Source organism: Leptodactylus fuscus, chromosome 4 (genome assembly GCF_031893055.1).
Source record: "Leptodactylus fuscus isolate aLepFus1 chromosome 4, aLepFus1.hap2, whole genome shotgun sequence".
NCBI classification, from domain to species: domain Eukaryota; kingdom Metazoa; phylum Chordata; class Amphibia; order Anura; family Leptodactylidae; genus Leptodactylus; species Leptodactylus fuscus.
In genome coordinates, this window is record NC_134268.1 from 101,567,214 (window position 1) to 101,592,732 (window position 25,519).

General features: G+C 38.6%; 1 protein-coding gene across 3 annotated transcripts in view; it reads left to right on the top strand.

Annotated features, from left to right (window-relative positions):
* Nucleotides 1-25,519, top strand: part of CARMIL1 (capping protein regulator and myosin 1 linker 1) — a 260,007-nt gene that overhangs the window by 170,626 nt on the left and 63,862 nt on the right. For all 3 annotated transcript variants that reach the window (XM_075270894.1, XM_075270895.1, XM_075270896.1), the window contains exons 23-28: nucleotides 3,296-3,389; nucleotides 5,075-5,173; nucleotides 8,373-8,501; nucleotides 8,597-8,725; nucleotides 18,933-19,108; nucleotides 20,309-20,396. In XM_075270894.1, the coding sequence (XP_075126995.1) occupies nucleotides 3,296-3,389; nucleotides 5,075-5,173; nucleotides 8,373-8,501; nucleotides 8,597-8,725; nucleotides 18,933-19,108; nucleotides 20,309-20,396 (715 nt within the window). The remainder of the gene's footprint in view (nucleotides 1-3,295; nucleotides 3,390-5,074; nucleotides 5,174-8,372; nucleotides 8,502-8,596; nucleotides 8,726-18,932; nucleotides 19,109-20,308; nucleotides 20,397-25,519) is intronic.

The window sequence follows — 25,519 nt, forward strand, 5'->3', positions numbered from 1 at the left end:
CATGCATAGAAATATCCATATTCTGACTGTAATGTGCTCTATAGAATGATCAGATGAAGAAAATCTATATTCAGTTTACCGTGTTCTGTTCTATTCCCCTTTCTGCAGTGCGACTTTACTAAATCTCAGCATGTATAATTTGGCTAAGATGAAAAAAAGTGTTGCCAAAATAACATTTCAATGCAGTGCTTTGTGTTACTTTGACAAATACACTTGGTGGGAGAAGTGCACTGGGTTCACAGTCACATAATGATATGCAAATTGCAGAAGCGAATGTGGCTTCGTATATGTTTGCTTGACGTTACAAAAGAAGCCGATGACTGGAACATACAAAATGAATAAAATAACCTGGGTAGACTGGAGTGCCCAGGCTATCTATTGATAGATTTAACCAGTTAAAGGAGTATTCCAGCCTGAATTAGTTACTATATTAGTTATTTCCCATTCACTCCAGGGCTAGGATCATTCTGAATAGAGCCTGTGCCCGGTCACTCCATTCTAAGCCCCTATACTGACCAAAACGAATGCGTACTTTACTTGGTCTTGCCTGGTAACATCTAAAAGCTATGATGACTGTTTTATGGAAAGTTATACATTGCATGATGTCTGGAAACTAATAAAAAATATGTTCATGCATGTCTTTGAGAATAATAGCCTCCTATCAGTCCTATGAAAACCATATATATGCTAGATATAATCGATGAATGTTCTCCAGTATATCCTCTTTCTATAATCTCTTTATATATGTGCTGACAATCATTTAATGTTAATGTAAATGAGATCTCCACAGTATAAGATGAAATGAAGGTGCTATGAGTCACCGTCCCTCTGATGTCCTGCATGATGTCCTATCTACTATTCTGATCTCTCTTAATTGCTTGAGATATTAGCCGCTCACAAGCTAGCAGGGTTGTCGTCCTCAGATGTGATTTATAGAGAAGAACCATGGTCCTGAATATGTAATGCCTGAATCCTGTCACACATTTCTCTGCAAATTGAACGCTGGCAGGCTTAATATGCAGGACAGCGTTTATTGTACACAAACTGTTATAATGAATGAATGTTCAGCATGTAAAGTGGAAATTGGGTTTATTTTCTTTGTAAATACTCCATATGCTTATCAGGTATAGTGCACACTGATATGCGGATTCTGCACACTATTACATATGAACATGTATATGCACTAAATCTATTACAGCCGAGGTTGTTATACCACCCAGTGCCCAAATCTAAAAGGAAATGTTGACTACACGTAACTAATGATAGTAGATTTACTTTAGTAACAAATTCACAGACTTGACTATATTTTAATGGGCTATAGAAGACATCCAGGGAACCATATAATGCTTGAGACCATAATACTTTCAAGTATTCTGAAGAACAATGCCATCCTATCTCATTACTCATTGGAATTATTTTAGTATAGTAACATCTTATAGCATCTGGGTAACCTGTACCATATTTAAGGCATTGGAAGGTTTTCCGACCTCTCACTTTTTTCATATTTTATGTCACACCCTTATGCTAAAATAAAAAAAAGTGTTGAAGTTTTGTTGCATCATTCTGCATTCAATATCTCATACTGACCAGGTTAAAACAGAATGTTAGAAATCTTTAATTTATTGGAAATTTATTGGAAAAACAAAATTATTGCATTTGCCATAAGTATTCAGCCCCTTTATTCAGTATGGAGTTGTAGCACCTTTGACGGAGATTACAACCTGCAGTCTTCTTGGGTACCTGTGCTGTTGGGAACTTTCAATGTAGCACAAATATCTTGTGCCCTTTTCCAGATGCCTCCCCACAACCCTGACTCTGAGCTTTACAGTTAGTTCTCTCCTCGGATATGCCTTGTCAGCTGTGGATCTTATACAGGCAGTGCCTTTTCCAAGTTTATCACATTTACTCAAGGTATAGAATGTCAAATGTAATAAGCAAAGGGTCTGAATACCTATGTCCATGCAACATTTTAGTTCTCTTTTTTAATATATTTGCAAACATTTCAGAATTATGTTTTCATTTTTTCATTATAGGTATTTTTTTATTTTAGTGCAAGGCCTCATCATAACAAAATGTGAAATAAAGTGAAAGGGATTGAAAATTTTCAGAATGCATTGTGTAGTGAGTGCTACATGATATGGTGGTGCAGAAGGCACATGTGTGCACTGGGTGCTAGAGCTTCCAAATGCTGTAAAACTATGCTTGCTCATTATTATCTACTCTCCCCCCCCCCCCCCCCTCCCCCTTCTTCTCCAGAAAAATCTCAGGTCTCTTTTGAGCATAATTTGTAGGCTTATAGGGTTTGGCCACAATATACCGTATATACTCGAGTATAAGCCGAATTTTTCAGCCCAGTTTTTGTGCTGAAAAAGCCCCTCTCGGCTTATACTCGAGTCAGCAGAAATAAAAAAAAAAAAAAATTAAAAAAATAAAAGTTCTAAATCACTCCTTTCCCTAGAATAGACACAAAAGTAGAAAATTACTGTGAAACACAAACACATTAGATATCCCTGTGTCTGACAGTGCCCGGTCTACTGAATATAGGGTATCTGCAGTGCACCTGTTCCATTGGGAAGGGGTTAATAGGAGCACTGCAGATACCCTATATTCAGCCAGACTGAATTCCAAGTGGGGGAAATAAAAACAGTCCTCAAGCTCAGGGAAGGGGCAGACAGACAACCAAAACACCCCCTCCCCTTCCCCAGCATCTACTGCACCCAAAAACTCCGACCATTTTAATTTTTGAAATTTTCCAGTAGTTGCTGCATTTCCCCCCTAGGCTTATACTCGAGTCAATAAGTTTTCCCAGTTTTTTGTGGTAAAATTAGGGGGGTCGGCTTATATTCGGGTCGGCTTATATTCGAGTATATACGGTATCAATTATTCCTATTTTTTTTTTTTAGATCTCTGCTGCTATTCATTCTGCTTACTTCCAGTGGATAAAAATCGCTGGGAATAATGTTATACACACTGTAACTTTTATCTCTCAATATTGGTCTGAAAGTGGACAACCCCTTTAATATGTAACATTCTAATGAAATATTATAGAGCTTGAAGCAGGCAGCAACAATTAAGCATTTATATATATATATATATATATATATATATATATATATATAATTGTATATATATGTATATAATTTTTGTTTTCTTATCTACATAATGTTAGAAAAAGTGAGAAGTGTGAAGCCAGATGTGGACTAAAATTGAAATGTTTGGTTAGGTTTTTTTTTTTTGAAAGAAAAAAAAAATAAAATATCCAGTTCAGTGTAAAAATATGAACTTTGCCTTTTAGAAATTATACATTGAGGTTCATGCCTATACCTATAAATGATGCTTCCCAAGCACTGAAGACTAACCCAGAAAAAACTGAGGAGGCGTTACAAAAGGTAAGATGATATTCTACATCCAAGTAATTTCATAGCTTTTTTCTCTATTAAAAGTCTATGGGGCTGACCGGAGACATGCCTGTAATGGAGTACCATAAGAATAATATGAATAATGCCCAATTATTCGATCCAAGATCACTTCTGAGAGCTTTATGTACATATATTAGTATACTGTTGCTATGTTACAATTGAAGCAAAATGGGCAAAAATACACAGTTTTAGGATCTCTTTGTCGTTCCACCATTTACCAGCTGTCTGAAATTTGCTTAAATGAAATCTGTAGCAAGAACCTACAATATCAACCCAGCTGCACAGTTAGATAGGTTAGGGTCACATGAATCAAATGGTATTAAATAAGGATACATATCCTAATATGTTATAATGGTTCCAACTTCCCTTTATGGTATGTCATTGGGGCCTTAATTGAGGCCATATGAAAAATTACCGGTAAGTTATATTTCCGACAGACAATTTTTCATATGTGTATTCACGCCATATGAGTGTGGAGGAGATGGACCAAAAGGCAGTTAGAGAATTGTTTTGAGTTGAGTCCATGTCTTCCACAAAAAATGAAGTGGGTCATGTTACTTTATTTCATACATACACTGGGGGTTGTGTGGGAAAAAATCGTGCTGGTCATGCACTATTATGGGTCTGTGTGCCCTCCATGTGTTTTCCATTGTGCACACAGACCTTACATCAACCAAAAATACAGCTGTCTGGACAAGACCTAAGGATAGATTAGTCCATGGACCGGATTTCTTAAATAATTTTCTGCTGTAGTGTTCATGGGCCATATGGACTAACTTGTGCTATACTTTAGTAACTAGTCAATTATTGTCTGTTCTGTTGTAATATTGTCAATTACTACCTAAGTTGGCAATGGCAAACCAAATATAACCTTACAATGCCAATAGTTAACTCTCTACAGATGATATGAGAAATGCATGAAAATATACCAAAAGATCTATTAATTCTGTCTCATGCCCTGGACCATAACTAGGACAGTTCTCTTCCCTTTTTTCAGTCAGTAGTAAGAGTCTTATTGGCATCTGGGTTAAACAATTCCTACATTGGCAGCAAAAATCAACATTTCTGAAGGGGTTTATTATATTGCAGTCTGTCTGTTTGAGTACTCATTGAATACTGAGCCTGCCCTGGTTCTTCCTACTGGGACCCATATTGTCATCTAATGGAGTAACATCTAAATGTGAGGTACTCAACTTATTGATCAGATGAGAAAAATGTCAAGAGTAGTCAATGAAGCAAATGGTAATCCAGCCACTAACAGCTTCAACTAGAGAGTAATCTCCTCTGCAGCAGACCGTCCTTCAGGCACTGCCGCCAACCATTCAGTCCAGGTTTGAATGAGAGAAATACATTTATATTCAGTACACATCCATAGGTAGTATATATGGTATAATATTAGTGGAACATTTAACGGATTTCACATTCTGTTCTCTACTTTGATGTTTTTGGCCCATGCATTTCATTAATTTTATTAATGAAGAAATCAATTGAAAGTCATTAAATGCTATTTAAGTCCCTTCTGCTATGGCAACCAGTCTCTTTGTAATGAAATGCCATTTTATGAGCTTAGCGAGCTACTTGCAGGGATACATTTTGTGTTTGTTAAGGCAATAACAGCTTCTTTTGATGTCATTTTTATTTTTTATCTTTTAAAGATTGAAAACTACTTGCTGAGGAACCATGAGACAAGAAAGTACCTTCAAGAGCAGGCCTACAGACTGCAGCAGAGCATCGTAACCAGCACTACTCAGCATGTAAGCAGATATTACAATAAATGTTTAAATGGATGTGCCACTTGCCTGCTGAAAGACTAGATCCAACATATTTTTATACAATTTTTAATAATAAATAAATATAATTTTTAATTAATGTAATATGTGTAAACATATTACATGTTGCTTAGTGATGAGAACATGAATATGCAATTAGCTGTCTATGGTCATTAGGCTCAAGCTACACCAAGCCTATATTCACACGAACATCGTAAACGGTGATGCGACTGCCGTATTACTGTGCATTCATTCACCTGTGAAACTTTGGTCTGTTTGGCCGGATTTATTGGCCTGAACAGTATGCCGAGAGAGGGTCTCCTAGGTGTATAGTTACTTATAATGCTACTGATTATAGTATGGGACAGTATGTCGGTAGGAGGCAGGGCCTTCTAGCTGCATGGATAACTGCATTGCTAGGAGTCCCACTCCCTGTGAAAAGGTCAGGGTACTCCTTTGTTGACCAACTGCCAAATCTCTCGGGTAATTGTCATTGTCCTAATTGATATGTGCTAGCGACGAGGCATAAACATCAGATACAGAATGTTGGTATTAACTTCTCTCTTAGCAGAGTTAGAAGTGCACTGATGCACTTTACTAAGGCAACATGGGTTTATATTGCAGCGAGCACAGGAAAAAGAATCATATCAACGCAAGTCATCGTGTCCTATCCTGATTGGTGTAGTACATTATGATTAAATAGAATAGAAGCATAAGCAGTTCCATTTATGGTCAGCTACTCCTGGTCTTGCGCTGTGCTTTGCGGACGCTATCTTTTGGGAGCAAGCCAAGCACGTTCCCCATCCTGGATGCAGGCGCCATCTTTTCATCAAAAAGTAAAGAATATCCAGCGTCTCCAGAAGGTAAAAATTAACTTTTATTTCCGCATTAAAAAAAATATAAGCATCACAGGTAAGTACACCCAGCGTACAGAGATTGTTTAAGCTACGCGTTTCAGAACCTTGCTGGTTCCTTCATCATGGCCATGATGAAGGAACCAGCAAGGTTCTGAAACGCGTAGCTTAAACAATCTCTGTACGCTGGGTGTACTTACCTGTGATGCTTATATTTTTTTTAATGCGGAAATAAAAGTTAATTTTTACCTTCTGGAGACGTTGGATATTCTTTACTTTTTGCTGGCTTTACAAGTGGAACAAGGTCCATCCACATCCGTGCGGCCCAGGATCAGGTGTTCATGATTAAGGGGTGAGCTGAATATACATTGTTTTTTGCCATCTTTTCATATTGCCTCACAGCATATTTATTTAAGCAGCATATACTTTCTACATCTTATCAAAGATTATAATGTTTTTGCAGTATAACAGCAAACAAAAGGAATACATGTATTTTCTAACTTTGTCACCTGCACACTGCTTAGGCTGGTAAATCCAGCCAACGTTGACAATCAGCACAGTAAGATGGCCCTTTATAAGGAACAAGCAATCCTATGAATGTTTGTTCCAGATAATTGGCCTGGTTATCTACTTATAAAAATTTAGGCTCTGTTCACACTTGCGTTGGGGCTTACCATTTCGGTTTTGCCACTTTTGATGAAAAGAATAGTACAACATGAGCACTATTTGCACTAGCTGACAAAGCAATGTAAACCCAAGAAAAGCTATTATACGAAAGTAGTCTGTCATCATGGCGTGAACAGATTGTTATAATGATTATTATTTTTTTATGTTTTTACAATTTTTTTTAGTGTTGGGGAGAAGATTTATTATAAATTGTGCATGGTATGCAATAATAACAGTAAATAGAATATTATTCCTACTATAACCTTCAATGGAACAATGTTCAAATGTGACGAACGTTACATTAATAATTTAGGAAGGGGAGGTTGTTTATAGCTATTTTTCAGGGGCGGATCCAGGGCCGGGCGGGAGGTATGTCCTGATTTCAACCCATCAGCATCCTACGGACGCCGATGAGCTTAATACATAGGCGTTTTAACCAGGAGTTGTCACAGCTCAGCTCCTGCTTTAACGCTGCGCTCCGGCATTTGTAGCCGCGATGTGATGACGTCACACCGCGCCTACAACTATGTGTATGAGTGAGACTGCAGAGAGAGCGGCGGGGGAGCGAGGGAAGGTGAGTTTAAGTGGGTTTTTTTGTGTTAAACATTAAGGTGGAACATAATGTAGGGGACCCATGAAACTGGGGGCAGATGAAGGGGGAGAGGGGGAGAACGGCATGACACTGGGGCAGATGAAGGGGGGGAGAACCGCATGACACTGGGGAAGATGAAGGGGGGAGAACGGCATGACACTGGGGCAGATGAAGGGGGGAGAACGGCATGACACTGCGGCAGATGAAGGGGGAGAGAACGGCATGACACTGGGGCAAATGCAGGGGGGAGAACGGCATGACACTGGGGCAGATGAAGGGGGGGAGAACGGCATGACACTGGGGCAGATGAAGGGGGGGGAAATGGCATGAAACTGGGCAGAAACGGGGGTACATGAAACTGGGGACAGAGATGGAGGGGGGGACATGAAACTAGGGGCAGATGAAGGGTGTATATGTAGGAGAGATGGAGGGGACATATAATTTACGGGTGACTGTAGGAGGATTATACTGTGTGGGAGCACATGAAAAATGACCGAATGGGCGGAGTCAACATAAAAGCGGACGGAGCCAAGCTTGCTACAGCGCGTCGCACATTTTGTCCCTCTTTCTATTCTTCAAAAGTTGGGACGTATGAGTTAGAAGTGTGAGGCCCTTAAAGGGGTATTCCCATGTCCCTTACTCACCAGTCTTCGCTGCTGTAAACTCTTCTTTCTTCCTGGTTTTCTTGCGTCAATTAGTGGCCGGGGTTTCATATGCAAAGCCAGCGGTGAGATGACATTGCTTCTATGCCGCTGGCCTTGCGCTAGCACTCCCGATGCAGCTAATAGTACACATATAAGGTCAGTTTTATAAGTTGGTCAAGCACAGCTAACTAGTTTTTTTAAAAAAAAAACGCCTCAAAAATGCATTTTTAGGGCTAATTTTTTCAAAATATCCTGGGGGGGGGGGCACCCCAGACCCCCCATTCCCCTGGGGGTATTCCAGACCCCCCCCCCCTCCGGTAAGTAGGGCCCCGCCAAAGTCAATTGCCCAGGGCTCCGCAAAGCCTGAATCTGCCACTGCTATTTTTACTAGGTTTGTATTCACGTAGCTGTGATTTTCTGCTTTACAGATGATTGACCGTATTTGTGTCAAAGTTCAAGACCACCTAAACTCGCTAAGGAACTGTGGCATTGATTTTGTCCTAGAAGATGTGAAGTCTGCTGAGAAAATTATGCGTGATGCTAAGAATTCAAAGACCGTAAGTGGGGAACATTGTATTTCACATTGAAAATAGTTTTACCTTGAGAATCTAGCAGGGTTATTCATATATGTATGTTTGTTTGTATTTTGCAGCTCTTGCCAAATTTGTACCACCTTGGAGGAGCAGCAGGGGCTGGAGCTAATAGTTTACCAACCCCAATTCAAGAGACCCTGGAATCAATGGCAGGAGAAGTCACCAGAGTTGTAGATGATCAGCTAAAGGTATTTCTTGAAGTATTACTTCTTTAGTGAGCCATGACGCTGACCTCATTTCTTAAACTACAGGGAGGTTCTAGGGAATCTAGCCGTCAGGACAATCTACACATATGTGAGACTCCAGATAAAAAAGCTCTGCTCAAACTGGGAAAGGATCCAAGAGACGTCCGGTATAAATAAAAATTAACTTTTATTTTCTCCATTAAAAGAGGGGGTTACATGAGTTTTTAGATCCAAGAAAAATTGCTACGCGTTTCGGTACCGAAGTACCTGCCATGAGGAAGGTACTTTGGTACTGAAACGCGTAGCAATTTTTCTTGGATCTAAAAACTCATGTAACCCCCTCTTTTAATGGAGAAAAATAAAAGTTAATTTTTATTTATACCGGACGTCTCTTGGATCCTTTCCCAGTTTGAGCAGAGCTTTTTTATCTGGAGTCTCACATTGTGTACTGGCCTGAGTTCGTGCAGTGGCTTTCTTCGTCTCCTGGGTTTTATAAGGACATATCATATGATGAGCTGAAGACAACTTTTTTTTGTTTTGTTTCTTTACAATCTACACATAGTTCATTGGTCTAATGTTCATAATATTTTACATCTCTATGGTAGGACAAAAGGAATAAACCGCTATATGGTATGTGTACTCAATACAGTGCAAAATGAAGACCAGCATATTCCTGTACTTGTTGCTGCAGATGTGTTGCGGTTTCATTAAAATCTGTGTTTGGCATAATATCTATTACACCAAATGAATATATGGAAGTGATAAGTGGGTGATGATCTCACTGTGGGATAATCTCACTGTGTACACTAATTGTCTGCCTATAATGCATGCCGTACCAGCATGGGATTATCTATAGGACGCCTAATGACCTCATTAGTATGGATGCAATAGAGTAGTATCATCTGCATAAATAATTCCTAGGGAAATGAAGTATCCTGCCTTTTCCATGGATCATACAGTTGTCTGAGAATGGCACAGGTCCTTTCATCAATAGCCTATTAAGATCCTTTCATTACTTATTTATACACAGTTCACGCACACTTCCCATTCATGTTTTATGCTCTTGTTGTAATATTGCATTATGTTAGAGGTTACATGTTTTACTCTTGGAAATATGCAAATTAGTAAGCAAAAGTGTAACTACAATGTAAAAAGAGTATGCATATTAATCTTTTTACCGAATAATTATGGTTTCAGAAGCCCAGTGTATTACATAGTTTTGCAGAAAATATTTCCTAATGATATTTTTTTTACTTTGTTAAAATCCTTTCCTTATGCTGATAGATTAGGCCATAACATATGTATGGCTGGTGATTGTGATATTTATTGACTGCTGCATATGAGCTAGTAATGGTGGTGTAGATCAACAGGCATTAATTTGCTGTAGGTACAAAGTACAATGGTAAAAGAACAGGAAAATGCACTCATGCCATGGACACACACAGGATGTTATCGAATGAGAAAGGATGAAACGTACATCTATATATTGCTGTTTTTGTGAGTGTTTTAGTTTTTCTAGTTTGCTGTATTTTCTCACAGTAATCTGTAACTGCCACATAAACTCTCCATATGAGTTAGGCATGGCTCACATCTGTGCATGGGTTTCCATTTGGGGAGTCTGCTTGGGGACCCAGGAACAGATACCTAATCTACATAAAAAAGCAATTACTTTAGGAAAGAATATAATGGGGTTCATGTGGTTTCCGCACAAAAAATATGGAGAGAAAAGTGCTGCTATCAGTGCTTTTTTCTCCTTGTTTTTCATGCGGAGAGGAGACCGGAATGACCCGAACGCAGATGTGAACTGGGTCTCAGGTTACTCCTCTCATCATTCATTTTCCTAATGATATACTGTCATCCTGTTCGCTAAATTTAAATAGTATGGAAGAATGGGTTTTTGTGCTAACTGAATAAGTGAGGCAAACACATTCACACAAAACAGACCCCGAATCTGTAGAGGGGTACACAGAGTAAGAGCAGGCAGTTGAATCATGGGAAATGTAGTTTGTCCAAAGTATTTGCAGTGTACATAAGATGAACTGCAACATTTGCTATACATTTACTTTATAAGTGTTGCACATCTTTAATTGGTTAAAATAAGTTTGACATACATGCTAGGAGGTTCCTTGATGTAGATTGCAAACAGTGGACTTTTATGTTGTGTTATCTCATTTGAGCACAAACACTTTTTGTTGGAAGGGTCCTGTGACAATAACCTGATCATAGGCTATCTCACTGCCTTGACCTCTATTGTAACCATACACAATCATTCAGCTTACAGCTATAACATTGGATCTCCCAATATATCCGCATGCTTAGCTTGGCCAAGTAAAGTCTGGCTGAGGAGAGAAAGCGAATACTAAACATTTCCTACAGCTTATCTGCTCAAGGACAAAAGGATTGAAAACCAAAAATCACTTCCACTATAACTTCCATTTATAGTTTTTAAATTTTTTTTCACATTTAATATTTTTGCATGTCGATGCATTAACTCTTATAGAAAAAGGTTATATATGTTCTTATATACCAGGGTAGAAAATGTGTATGAAGCTTTGGTATATAGCACTATACTATTATAGGTTATATACGTTGTTTTGTACCAGGGTAGAACTATTGGTATACAGCGCTATGATCCAGGGTTAATCAGCATTTATGTGTTAAATGCCAAAAAACCCTCATGTGTGAGTACCATGGCTTATTTCTCTGCTCAGTGGGCTAGGTGTAGGAGAAACGCTTCCTTACCTTATGAGCAACTTAGCATTTCAATTAAATCTCACAATGTTAATGCAAATTAGGAGCCACATTAAAATAATGTTAATTTAATTTTCCTAGGCTTTGAGAATAAACCAATATGTTAATGCTATAGGGCAACACGACAACTGTCTAAATCTGTTCTTTATTTTATAAGAAGTCATATTGTGTTATTGCATGGCTAAATTAAAAAGATAGCAAGGCAAAAATGTAATCTAGATTTACTCACAATTTCAATTTTCTGTTTTAATTATAGCAAAATTAACCTTCTCTGCCTTTGACCAACAAATCTGCTTAGAGATGATGAACTCTGCAATGCTGAATCACCTAGGGCAGACGAAATACAAAATAAAATATATTGTATCAGGTTTTTTGCTTGGGTCCCCTGCTTCCTTGTAGCTACCACTTACAATGATTTTACTCATAAATTGTATATTATGTCAGAAGTATAGCAGGATATTATTTAAATTGTGGTTTTAGTTTTACTATTTCCATTTTTGGAAATTTTACTTTTGATGTAAACTATGTTTAAAAAAAAAAAAAAAAAAAGATTTACGCTGAAGGCCCCACGTGGCAAGCCGCAACCAAAAAGCGCTGTGGGAAAAACCACAGCTGAAACATATTGTGTTTTTTGCCACATCGATTTTCACAGAAAGTCCACAGAGTTTTCCTCTGTGGACTTTCTGCTTCAATTATACCTACAGTGTATAGAAACTACCAATACCAATATGCTGCAATTTCCAAAAATGCAACAGTTTTGGAAATTGCAGTATTTCAGCTGTATGTATTTCTCTGCAATGTGTGAATGGGATTCTTTAGAGTTACATCCACTTTGCAGGAACTATAAAATGTCATTGTTTGGGCTTCAGCCTAAAGGGAGTCTGTCATCAGTAAATCTGTATTGTAATTACAATACCATGTGTACTGTGACTAAAGTCCAGGCAAGCTAAGGCACACCCCAAAACCACTCTCCTAATTTGCGTATGATTAAAACTCCTATTTACCTGAAAAAGGGGCTGCAAAGCTGAATCACCAAGGTATATTTGGAAACTGTAGAAACACCTCTGAAAGGTACTTTTATTTAATTTACAACCACGTTACTGCCAAAAGACTCCCTTTTAAATATTTCAGTTTTATATTGTTCACTGGAATACAATGCTCACTTGTTGTCAACTTTGCTACATAAACTACGACAGAAAGCAGAGCAGAGCCATCTCATTCTCAGTAGAGGGTTGTATGGTTCCTATTATGATGGGGGTTTTGACTGTCAATAGGACTAATAGTCTGTCGTCCACGTGCCCATTTTGATATCTGGTTGGTTAAGGTCCTGATAAGGATACCCGGGCCACATGTGGTTAATTAACTTTGGAATCCTTGAGCCATGCCGTGATCACCAGTACCTGCAACTGTGCACAGGCCATCTCTGACTGCTATTAACTGTGTATAATTTGGCTCTTCAGGACCTGATGCAATCATGTTGTATGAAGGCAGAGATGGACAGTGCATTCCAGCAGCTCCAGGGTATGCAGGTTCAACAGTTATTAAAGGGGTTTTCCCATATAAGGAGTTTGTATGTTCTCCCCGTATTTGTGTAGATTTCCTCCCATTCTACAAAGACATACTGATAGGAAAAAAAATGTACATTATGATCCCTATATGGGGCTCACAATCTACATTTAAAAAAAAATAAAAAATGGTGGCCTATGGAGACCGCTAAAAGTGAACTGCCCTTTTTTCAAGCGGATTCCGCGGCTCATTGAGCCACGGTGTCCGCCTCTCAGCAGCACCCACTGGACTAGGCTCATTCATTTTGGGCCAAATCAGTGCCACAAAACACTGTGTCAATGGAACCATAAGGTGTATTTTTCTGGGGCAAGATGTAGTTATTATTGCAATTTTGGGGAACGTTTATTGTTTTAGATGCTGTTTTTCATTAAAATGGCAGATTAAATGACAGAAAAATGTTAATGAAGACATTTATAGGATAGGATAAATAATTTTAGATTTTTAGAGTCCAGGCATATTGTGACCCAGAATTGCCTAATTTGTGTGTTTTTCTTTATTTTTATATGCTTTCTAGGGGAAAGGTGGATGAGTTTGAATTGTTATACATATATTTTTTTTTATAATTTTTAAAACTTTTTTTTTTAGCTCCTACTAGGTGGCTGCAAACGTTATATTGCTTAAACCATAGACTGAAATACTGCTGTATTGCAGTCCATTGTAAAATTCCTGTATTATACTATTGTAGTACTACATGCAGGACTCGATAGCAATATTGCTATAAAAGGCCTGGGAGCTTTCATAAAGCTCCTTACTGCCACAGCAATTGAACGGCTTCCACAATCTTATTGTGCAGGAGCTGTTCATGGGGGTGGTTAAACTCACTCTTAGGGGTTAATTAAATACAGCATTCCAAAAGGAGAAATTTTGTCCTGGGAGTTAAAGCCCTAGACACCCTCAGTCCTGAAATTGTTAATGGAGGATCTGTTGATTAGCTACTGCATTGTACTGCTGAAGAACTAGCTGGCGGTTTGTAACACTATAGTCACAGATAAGGCTCTGTCTGCATCTCCCATGTCACTCCAGGTCTCCAGGGGATGTGAATCTACTTTATCACTTCTTAAGGAAAAAATATATCTTAGTACTGTATTAGCCAGAAGATGTAAAAGATAAAAATTAAGAGTCTTTAGCAGTTGGTACCTTTTAATATCTAACTTAAGATGAAGACAAATAGCAAGCTTTTAAGACTACTTATGTCTCTTCATCCGGTATGGTATACACAATATTTGAAGAATCAAATGTTTATACACAGGAGGACATAAGAGCATAGCAGTAAATAAGACAAGTGATGTAGCGGCACCCATTGAAGTCAATGGGAGGCTTTTTTTTCCGCGCTGAAAATTCAGCGCCAAATAAAGCTCCGTTTTCCTCCATGTGAATGGACCCTAACATTGATATCTCTGTTTTAAATCACTTATTTAGATATTTTTTTCTTTAAGAAGTGATAGAGTCACTTCCCTTGGAGATGAGGAGTGACATGGGAGATGTTCATTTCTATCACTTCTCAGAAATTAAATAAATCACATTTATTTTAGTTTCAATAAAGTACACACTCCTAGCTGCACTGTCTATACAGACAACACACAAAGGAAAAGTATGGTTATAGTAAGGCCACTCCTAAGGTGCTTTGTAAAGATAAATAGCTACAACTGCAGTTATTTATTGATAAAATCTAATTAAAATAGAATAGATGATACAGTCCCCTTAAGAAAACAGGATCAAACCAATGATAACAGGTGATAGTTACAACTCACCTCCTCCCCTCCCCCTGCAACTGGCTTTTGTGTAGGTCGCAGAGCATGAAGGTAATACTCTTGCATAGATGTCAATGCAACATTTCCATACACCAGTTTCTTCTGTCCACGTGGCTGCGGTAAAGCATGCCAATAAACCTCTGTTAACAGAGCAGATCCTCAGTTTACTGTAAAGTTCCCCCCCCCCCATAGATTGTTACCAACCACAATAACATTTTCTATTAATATTCCACATTTAGATCATGAGCTGAAGGCATAGGCCTTCGGAAGGCTAGCAATAAGGTTAAGGTCGTAAGACATGTAGTGAAGCACAGTAAAGAAAATGCTGTGGCTTTTCTTTGAGATTTTGCTGAGTTTTCCTCTGCGGACTTTATGCCTCTACTATATCTATATGGAAAATCCCAAGATTTCTGTAGGTATAATGGACATGCTAGGATTTTCAAAAACCCAAACGTTTTTGAAACCGCTGCTTTTCTGCTGCAGATTTTTTTTTTTTTTTTTTGCAATGTGTGGCTAGGGTTAGACAGAATTCCATCCACTTTCCAGGTACTGTAAAATGCAGTGTTTTTGCAGTGTTGGGACCTGGCCTAAAGGGGTATTACATGGGATAAAATACTGAAAAGGGTTAAGCAACCTAACATAACATAATTGTCTACTCCCTATTCCATTACTGCTCTAATCCAAATGCTGTCATGATCTTTGCTTTGTGGTGTCTCCTGATATAAACTAAATTCTCAGGGATTCCTGTTCAGCCATTGAAGGACTGCAAGCAGCATTTTGCTCTCCACGTTTCGTGCAGGAACCACACGGAACTCATTCTAGTCTATGGGGTCTGTTTGGTTTCTTAGGTAACTGCTTTTTAATGCGTATAGGTTTCCATTTGGGGGGTCCGCAAGCGGACTCCCTGAAAATCCTGACCTAACAGGCCTACAGTGTTTTATGTTTCCATGCTGATTTTTTTCCTCAGTATATGCCAGACATGTTTAGGCTGAGGTACAGTGGCTTTGAACATGACTCACATGGATGATGTGACCTAAAGGTCTTCCCGTTTTAGCTTTACAAGCTCAGAACAACCTGCAGAAATGTGTGCTGCTCATTTACACCTGAAAGCTATCTCTCATCCTTCCTTCTAAACTCGGGAAGGTCTATATTTTCTTAAAACACTTGTCATCAAGTTTTATTTATATCATGCCAGTACAATTGTCTTTTACACAATATATAACAAGTATAAGAGTATAAGTGTATAAATGTAGGAAATATTGGCTGATTGATGGTGCTATCAGGAATATTAATGCAGCTGACAGGATATGGCGCTGAATTATTGATGAAGCAGATGTCTGGTAATATATAATGCACTACCTCTGCATTCTATAATGTTTCTGCTCAATGACATGCTGGAAGCCAATAACAACAAAGGCTTTGTGTCATACGACAGCAAATCCTAATCCAGCCATATGCAAAATGTGGTCCCGGTGATTTCCATCATAGCAGCTGACCCTCTGTTCTGTACACAGGCAGCATCCCATAGACATACTTGCTCTTAGCTCCTGCCATTGGGCTTTAAAAAGAAAACTGCTTTTTTGCCTGCCTAAACCGCAAGCCTGGGCACTTAATGCCATCAAAGAATCAAAATAATCCACCTTAGTAGCCAGTCTGCTAGAAAAGCAAAACAGTGGCTCAGTGGTTAGCACTGCAGCCTTGCAGCGCTGGGTCCTGGTGTTCAAATACCGCCAAGGGCAAAAAAGGAGTTTGTATGTTCTCCCCGTGTTTGCATGGATTTCCATCCCATATTCCAAAAAAGACATGATGATAGGGAAAAATGTACATTGTGGGCTCTATGTGGGGCTCACAATCTACATTTAAAAAAAAAAAAGCAAGATGCCATAAGTGCACTTCATTTACTAGCACTGAGCACTTCATTGACATTTACAGAATACAGAACCACACTTAAATGTTTCAACCACCATAACAATGTATGAAACAACTCAGACATGGTAACCAGGCACAAGTATTGTGGCACTGCTGTGCCAATATCCACAATCTAAGGGAGTGACTGCACCAAACTGATCAGCAAATACCAGACACCACTTCTCCAATAATATTAACTGCAAAATGGTCTGATATCAAGCCTTTGTAATATAAAATTCATCTAGATTCTGGATTGTATTGCCTCATACTATTGACTGACATTCATTATAAAACCATAAGCTGCACATCACTTTAAGGAAGGAGTCTACAGTAAATGTCCTACAAGCAGTAGCCTCATCCCACAATGATGTAATCGCTGAATTACATTTCCAGATACGGAGTAGTTCACTTGGGAGTTATCAATGACTGTCTATATAATATTGAGCATGTACTTTAAACACTCCTATGAATTATTAATATGTTTTAGATATATGCCTCCTGTGTTTCTCCAGCTGCTGTGAAACTAGAAGTCTCAGCATGCCATGACAGCCCTTTAGTGTTAGCAGGAGGGTCACAGTTTGCATATATACCTTTATCAGCAAGGTATTTGCAATAAAAGGAATTTCACATTGCTGCCTGGTTTATGGGGAATTATGTAGGAAAGAAGATAACGTATTACCCCGGACCAATACTTACAGCTTATGTAAATTGTCTTATTACACAGATGGGTTATAAATCAAGTCAGTGTACTTTAAGGCTGATCATTAGAGATGAGCGAATCGAAGCTGCTGTAGTGAAATGAATATATGAATTTCAGGAAATATTCGGTTCACATTTCCTCACGCTTTGTGGAAACAAATCACATTTTTTCTAAAATGGCTGCTGCACATGTTAGGACATGGGGCAAAGAACTCTGAGAATGCGGGATCACCCACAAAGCATGCATGCAGCCAATCAGCAGCCAGCCGTGTGATGTCACAGCTCTTTAACCCCCTTGCAACTGCCCCCACAGCATCGGGAGCGGGTTTTAGCTGTAATTGACAGCTAACACCCTGCTCCATAACCTCCGGTCGGAGCCCTTCTCTCCCTGACATCTGCGGTCAGGACAGATCAAGGAGGCCGACTAGCCAAGGTGCACCTTTATAAAGTGTGTACCTGACTGCTGTGACTATGTTCCTGATAAACTGAGAAATGTCCGGCCTATGCTGTCGTGTGAATTTTAAATTGTAGAATAATTAATAATGCTAATTTTTTTACTTGAGATTATGAAAATAACAAACATTAATCCTCTGCATAAAACCTAAAAATAACTATAAATCTCATTTTATTTTAGCAACCACATTTGGAATCTGTAATTTCTAGAATTGTTCATTCATGGCACATAGTATTGACCTCTACCGCTCCCCCGGGCATTCTAGGATTTTACAAGCAATGCAAATAGCCTGTTTCTTATATCAAAGGAAAAAATGAAGTTTCAATTATTGTGACTGTTGAAAAATAATCTCAGGCCCGTTTTCCGGTTTTAAGAAACTGTAGCAATTGCAGTCTTTCTGAAGCTGTAACAGGACGCTGTTGATTCACTAGCATGGGGCATGAGAAGACTGTAAACTAGATGCAGTTCTTGCAGGGTAGTAATGTCCTCTTTTCTGCAGCAGGTTCATACAGTACAAGCAAAGCATATATTTTAAGATCTTGATCTGATATTGATTCTATTCTAGTGGCATTAGAGATATACATTATTCACTCTTCATTGCCTTCTCTGACAGTATGTGCAGAAAGCCTGGGGCTAAAATAACATCTTTTATCTATTTTAGACATAGTATATATACATGAAGCTTGGTGCTAACTTTTATTCTTTGAAGACTGAGGGGCATATAGAAAGACATACATTACAAACAGGAGGTGGATGGAGGAGTGTGATAGCCATTAAGAAATTGTGTAGAGATTACATAGAAAGACAGACATTACTGCTACATCTTGTAATATTGGAGAAACTGACAAAGCTGCCATTTGTCACTTTGATATACAGACACCGTCTATAACCGTAGATATAGATATTACTATATTATGTCAGTGTTGTGTAATGTAACTATACACACACAGGAGGTTGCTGCACATTATAATTTTTGATTGGGGGCTTTTGAGTTGCCGCATTGCCTTCTTTATATTTGATTGATTACAGATGGTTTTTTCTCTCTGATTCAACCCTTGTACGTTTTCTCTTTTATTTACAGCAACTTCTCGAATCAATGGTCGATGCAGCTGAAAACCTATGTCCAAATGTCATGAAAAAAGCTCACATTCGCCAGGATCTCATTCAAGCCAGCACTGAGAAGATCTCAATTCCTCGCAATTTTGTAAAAAATGTACTACTGGAACAATCTGGAATAGATATTCTTAATAAAATAAGGTAAATTATTAAATTGACATTAAAGGCTAAACTAGTTTTCAAGTTAAAGGGGTTTTCTGGCTCCAGATAGATTTATTAAACTGATATCCTATCCTGCAAATAGTTTATCAGAATGTAATCTGTGAGGGTCCAACACGTATCCATGGCATAGAATTACTTGTATAGGAAAGCCTGCACGCTCTCCCCATCTACTGCACCAGCATATGATCAGATGGCATACTGATGAATAGCCTGTGGATAGGATATCAGTATGAAAAACTCAATTTGGGGACAGAGAACAGGAATTTTAGACCTGATAGAGACCCTTTAAATGCTAAAGCCAATGAATGTGCAAATTGAAAGCTGAATTTTTCAAAGCATTAGGTAGTCTTTTTTTTTGAGTGGGTAAACCATGGTTATGAATATTTCATGGTTTCTAAAGTGTCACATCAAAAATAATAAGATAAGATGTGAGGTCTTTTCTGGTCTCTTCCAGGGCTGCCGCAGATGATAACATGAAGCTTAGGATCTTTTACTTCTGATTAAAGGTTCAATCCATATTGGCTAACCTTAAACCCATTACTGTATCGGGCCTTTCCTGACCGTGGTTCACTAAGCACCTTTCACCCCAGATGTAAAGGCTGTTTATTTGCCTTCATGTTATAGTTGTTTAATTTTTCCTGGCAGTGTCTAAGATCTTCTAAATGTGTCAGCAAATGTCTGTTTGATGCTCCAAACCTTCATCTTGATATCAGTCATTCCGGAAAGTAAAACCTTGTGCCTCATTTCTGTACATTGTGTTTACACAATGGCTGGGAACTCATCCAGAGTAACCCTTTAAAAGCTGAAATTATTCCCATAGGCTCTAATCTGAGCAAAGTATATACTATATAATTAAATCAGTATAAATTATGGATTATAAATGGCTAGATCTTCTCTGCGAAAGCTTTAATGCCGTGCCATGTTAAAGTAATTACATAGGGTCTTGGGTAAAATCCTCACATATGCATTCCTGCTCATAAGAAAAGGAATAGGTGTAATAGAAATGCAGCTTGTATAGGTTGGAGACTATTAATTAGGAATACTTGATAAGAACATGTACCGATATGTTATCTATTGTCCTTCAAGACTGCAATATACCCTTTTTGTTAGAAACAATTCCTTTTCAGCTTCAAGTTGCTTTGCTTCTACATTAAAGCTATATTTATTCTTTCTTCATAGTGAAGTTAAACTGACTGTAGCATCTTTCTTGTCTGACCGCATTGTTGATGAGATCTTAGATGCGCTTTCAAGCAGCCATCATAAACTGGTAAGTCCTATGTGTATTGCTCTCTTCACATGATGGCTTATAGAGAGCTGTAATAATATGTCTGAGATAGCAGTCCTCATGTAATGGTTAGAGGCGCTTATTACCTTTGTGTCATTGAGCTATTTCAATGAGTTCATTGCATACATTTAAACAACAAAGAATGGACCTTCCTGTGCCCAAACATTTCTGCCAGGAAGATCATAATATGACATGAAAATTTTGATTTTAAGAGGGAATTTTAAATCAAGAAAACAGCGACTGATTCATGAATACAAGTGCATGACCCTATTTAAAACTCTGGATAATGGAATGAATGAATCACATGGGTTCATGTCATTCTATACAAATCACTGAACTAAGACAGCCATAAAGATAAAGAACCTGGGAACTGGGAATTCATTATATGTTTTTATATGTATATAGTAATAAGCCTCTTCCCCCCCCCCTCCTGAAATCCTATCCCTATGTGTCCTATCCATATGTGTCCAGTTGTACATAAATATGCAGCCTTTAGAAAGTGTTTTTAGATATATCTGAAGAAGAAGCCAGGAAGCTTTGAAACGTTATAATCTGTCATCATTATGAGTTAGCCATTAAAAAAGGTATCATCTACTGAAGACTTGCAAGTTTTTTGTTTTTTTTTATATTTCATACATTTCAATGATCATGTGATTATATAGGGATCTATTCATATTCTAAGCTGAGTTCATTACTGCTTTATGTGAACCCAACTGAAAGTAAAATGCTATAAAATCCGCTGTCATACACCATTGCTGTCCTGTATGACTGTAGAGTGTCTCACCTTAATCTCCATTTTGCTTTTTTCTATAAACAAAATAGGTTTAAAATGATTTTCCAGTTAAAGGGGTTTTCCTGTTTTAACAAATAATTATTATGTGCATATGAAAAGTTGTACAATTTTCCAATATACTTCCTACGAGGGTAGTCTGAAAAGTTTCCGACCTCCGCATGTAGATGGCAACACTTGTTAACCAAAGTTGGGGAATGTGTTCGCGCATGCGTTGGAATGTAATCACAAAAATTTCAGCCATATTGCAACAGCGTTTTTTCTTTGACAGTCGTTGAAGTGAATCGATGCAAGTGATTTTGTGAAAATGGATAAAATCGAATATCGAGCTGTTTTTGTTTCTGGGGTGTAATGGTGTATCCAAGTTTCATCCACAGTAATTAGTTTTGGTGTCAATTAATTACTTTGGATGAAACTTGGATACACCATTACACCTCGAAATCACTCGCGTCAACTCACTTCAACAACTGTCAAAACAAAACCGCTGGTGCAAAATGGCTGAAACTTTGGTTGACGAGTGTTGCCATCTAGATGTGGAGGGCGGAAACTTTTCAGACTACCCTCGTATATCAGTTCCTCACAGTTTTCTAGATCTCTGCTTGCGGTCTTTCCCTCTGCTTACTTCCAGTGCATAGAAATCAGTCCATGATGGACACATAGGTGCACAGCTTGTTACCGCAGTAATCTAAGCTCTGTCTTATAGTATAACAATCTTTACACTTGTGTGTCTATAACCTTGATCATCGACCGTTTTTTATCAACAGGAAGTAAATAATGAGTCACAGCAAGTAGATATCTATAAATCCTACGGAAATGATAAATAAAGTATAGTGTGACATTTTCATTATACAAACAATAACATGTATTTGCTGAAACTGGACAATTCCTTGATTTCTCAAAAACTTTCTTATATTCACATACTCTATGAATTTATGAAAAGCGTTTTTATCATTGGAGGTATGTTTTAAACATTTAGTATAAGTACTTAGTATGCAATAAGCTCTTAAGCTCCTTCTAGTGGCGATTTTAGGCAGCTAACATATTTTCTTTTAAATCTAAAGCTCCAGCTGCTGTAAGAAAGGTAGAGAGGCAGAACTATTTCAACCACAAATTAATAGATTTTGTGATGTGAACATATGTGAATTCATTATATAGTATACTCAATAAATCAATCTCAGGCTCGGTTCACATCTGCATTCGGTATTCCATTCGGGGACTTTGCTTGGGGACCCCCTGAGCGGAAACCTATTCGTATTAAAAAGCGGTAAGTTAATAAACCACATGGATCCCATAGACTGTAAAGGGGTCCGTGTGGTTTACGCACCAAACATGCAGAGAGAAAAGTGCTGTTTGTAGTGTAGCATAGTAGCTAACTGCTTTTTAACGCATATAGGTTTCCATTTGGGTGGTCCAAATGCCAAATGCAGATGTGAACCAGGGTTAATATTGCTCTTTTCAAGAAATATTATATATTACGCCATTGTACCATGATAGTAGCCATGGTACAATAGTACCATTGGAGAGTGACCAAATTATGAGAAAATGTACCAGATAATCTCCATTCTGGTCCCTGGTGTTTGTTGACATTACCACTTGTAGGCACATCAGCCAATGAGGGGCTGAGCAAAGATACTCAGTTTACACAAGACAACACTGCTCAGCCACTGATTGCCTGTATTATTCATGTTCAGGTCAAAGGTCAAGAATGTAGGGGACCAAATCAGAGATGCTCCACTGTGTCTGAAAGCCTGTAAGAATATGTGAACTATAGACACTTTTCCACTACATGGAACTGGCTGCACTCTACCTGCTTTTGTCATATTTTGCACAGAAAAAAAAGTCCCGGATCGCACCTGATATTGGGTACTTTTTGGCACCTCCTCTGTTGAGAAGCAAGCAAAAGTGGTGTTGTAGGGTTATGTGTCCAAGTACTACAGTGGTGATGCAGTACCTAGTACTATAACCAATTTGAGGCAAGTAAAGTTGTGTTAGTACCATGCAGTGGTATGAAACAAACAGTACAGTAAAAATAGAGCTACTTCCCCATAGAAGAAGTTATATCTGCATTTCAGAATATAACATGTGCAGGTGCACGGACTGATTGTAGAGCAACAATTGTACATGAAATCCCAAAACAATTGGAGGGCCCAGCGTCAGAAGATTAAATTCACAAAATTAATTTCATACTCTTGAAAATTGTGTCGGCATTACATAGATCATAACTAGAGATGAGCGAACAGTGTTCTATCGAACTCATGTTCGATCGGATATTAGGCTGTTCGGCATGTTCGAATCGAATCGAACATGCCGAATTACTCGATTCCCCTCCCACCTTCCCTGGCGCCTTTTTTGCTCCAATAACAGCGCAGGGTAGGTGGGACAGGAACTACGACACCGGTGACGTTGAAAAAAGTAGGCAAAACCCATTGGCTGCCGAAAACATGTGACCTCTAATTTAAAAGAACAGCGACGCCCAGCTTCGCGTCATTCTGAGCTTGCAATTCACCGAGGACGGAGGTTTCCGTCCAGCTAGCTAGGGCTTAGATTCTGGGTAGGCAGGGACAGGCTAGGATAGGAAGGAGAAGACAACCAACAGCTCTTGTAAGAGCTAAATTCCAGGGAGAAGCTTGTCAGTGTAACGTGGCACTGACGGGCTCAATCGCCGCAACCCAGCTTTCCCAGGATCCTGAATGGAATACACTGTCAGTGTATTCCCGTATACCCGATATATACCCCGATACCCGTTCCAACGGTGTGCCCCCCCACCTTCACCCCAGAAATACCCTGCAAGTCCCCTAGCAATAGAATTGGGGCTATATACACCCACAATTTTTACTACTGGTATACAGTGCCATTGTCTGACTGGGAATTCAAAGAATATATTGGGAATACAAATACCCTCATTTCTTGCTACTGCCATATAGTGCCAGTTTCTGACTGGTAATTCAAAGAATATATTGGGGTTACGTGCACCCACAATTTTTACTACTGGTATACAGTGCCATTGTCTGACTGGGAATTCAAAGAGTATATTGGGAATACAAATACCCTCATTTCTTGCTACTGCCATATAGTGCCAGTTTCTGACTGGTAATTCAAAGAATATATTGGGGTTACGTGCACCCACAATTTTTACTACTGGTATACAGTGCCATTGTCTGACTGGGAATTCAAAGAATATATTGGGAATACAAATACCCTCATTTCTTGCTACTGCCATATAGTGCCAGTGTCTGACTGGGAATTCAAAGAATATATTGGGGTTACGTGCACCCACAATTTTTACTACTGGTATACAGTGCCATTGTCTGACTGGGAATTCAAAGAATATATTGGGAATACAAATACCCTCATTTCTTGCTACTGCCATATAGTGCCAGTGTCTGACTGGGAATTCAAAGAATATATTGGGGTTACGTGCACCCACAATTTTTACTACTGGTATACAGTGCCATTGTCTGACTGGGAATTCAAAGAATATATTGGGAATACAAATACCCTCATTTCTTGCTACTGCCATATAGTGCCAGTGTCTGACTGGGAATTCAAAGAATATATTGGGGTTACGTGCACCCACAATTTTTACTACTGGTATACAGTGCCATTGTCTGACTGGGAATTCAAAGAATATATTGGGAATACAAATACCCTCATTTCTTGCTACTGCCATATAGTGCCAGTGTCTGACTGGGAATTCAAAGAATATATTGGGGTTACGTGCACCCACAATTTTTACTACTGGTATACAGTGCCATTGTCTGACTGGGAATTCAAAGAATATATTGGGAATACAAATACCCTCATTTCTTGCTACTGCCATATAGTGCCAGTTTCTGACTGGTAATTCAAAGAATATATTGGGGTTACGTGCACCCACAATTTTTACTACTGGTATACAGTGCCATTGTCTGACTGGGAATTCAAAGAATATATTGGGAATACAAATACCCTCATTTCTTGCTACTGCCATATAGTGCCAGTGTCTGACTGGGAATTCAAAGAATATATTGGGGTTACGTGCACCCACAATTTTTACTACTGGTATACAGTGCCATTGTCTGACTGGGAATTCAAAGAATATATTGGGAATACAAATACCCTCATTTCTTGCTACTGCCATATAGTGCCAGTGTCTGACTGGGAATTCAAAGAATATATTGGGGTTACGTGCACCCACAATTTTTACTACTGGTATACAGTGCCATTGTCTGACTGGGAATTCAAAGAATATATTGGGAATACAAATACCCTCATTTCTTGCTACTGCCATATAGTGCCAGTGTCTGACTGGGAATTCAAAGAATATATTGGGGTT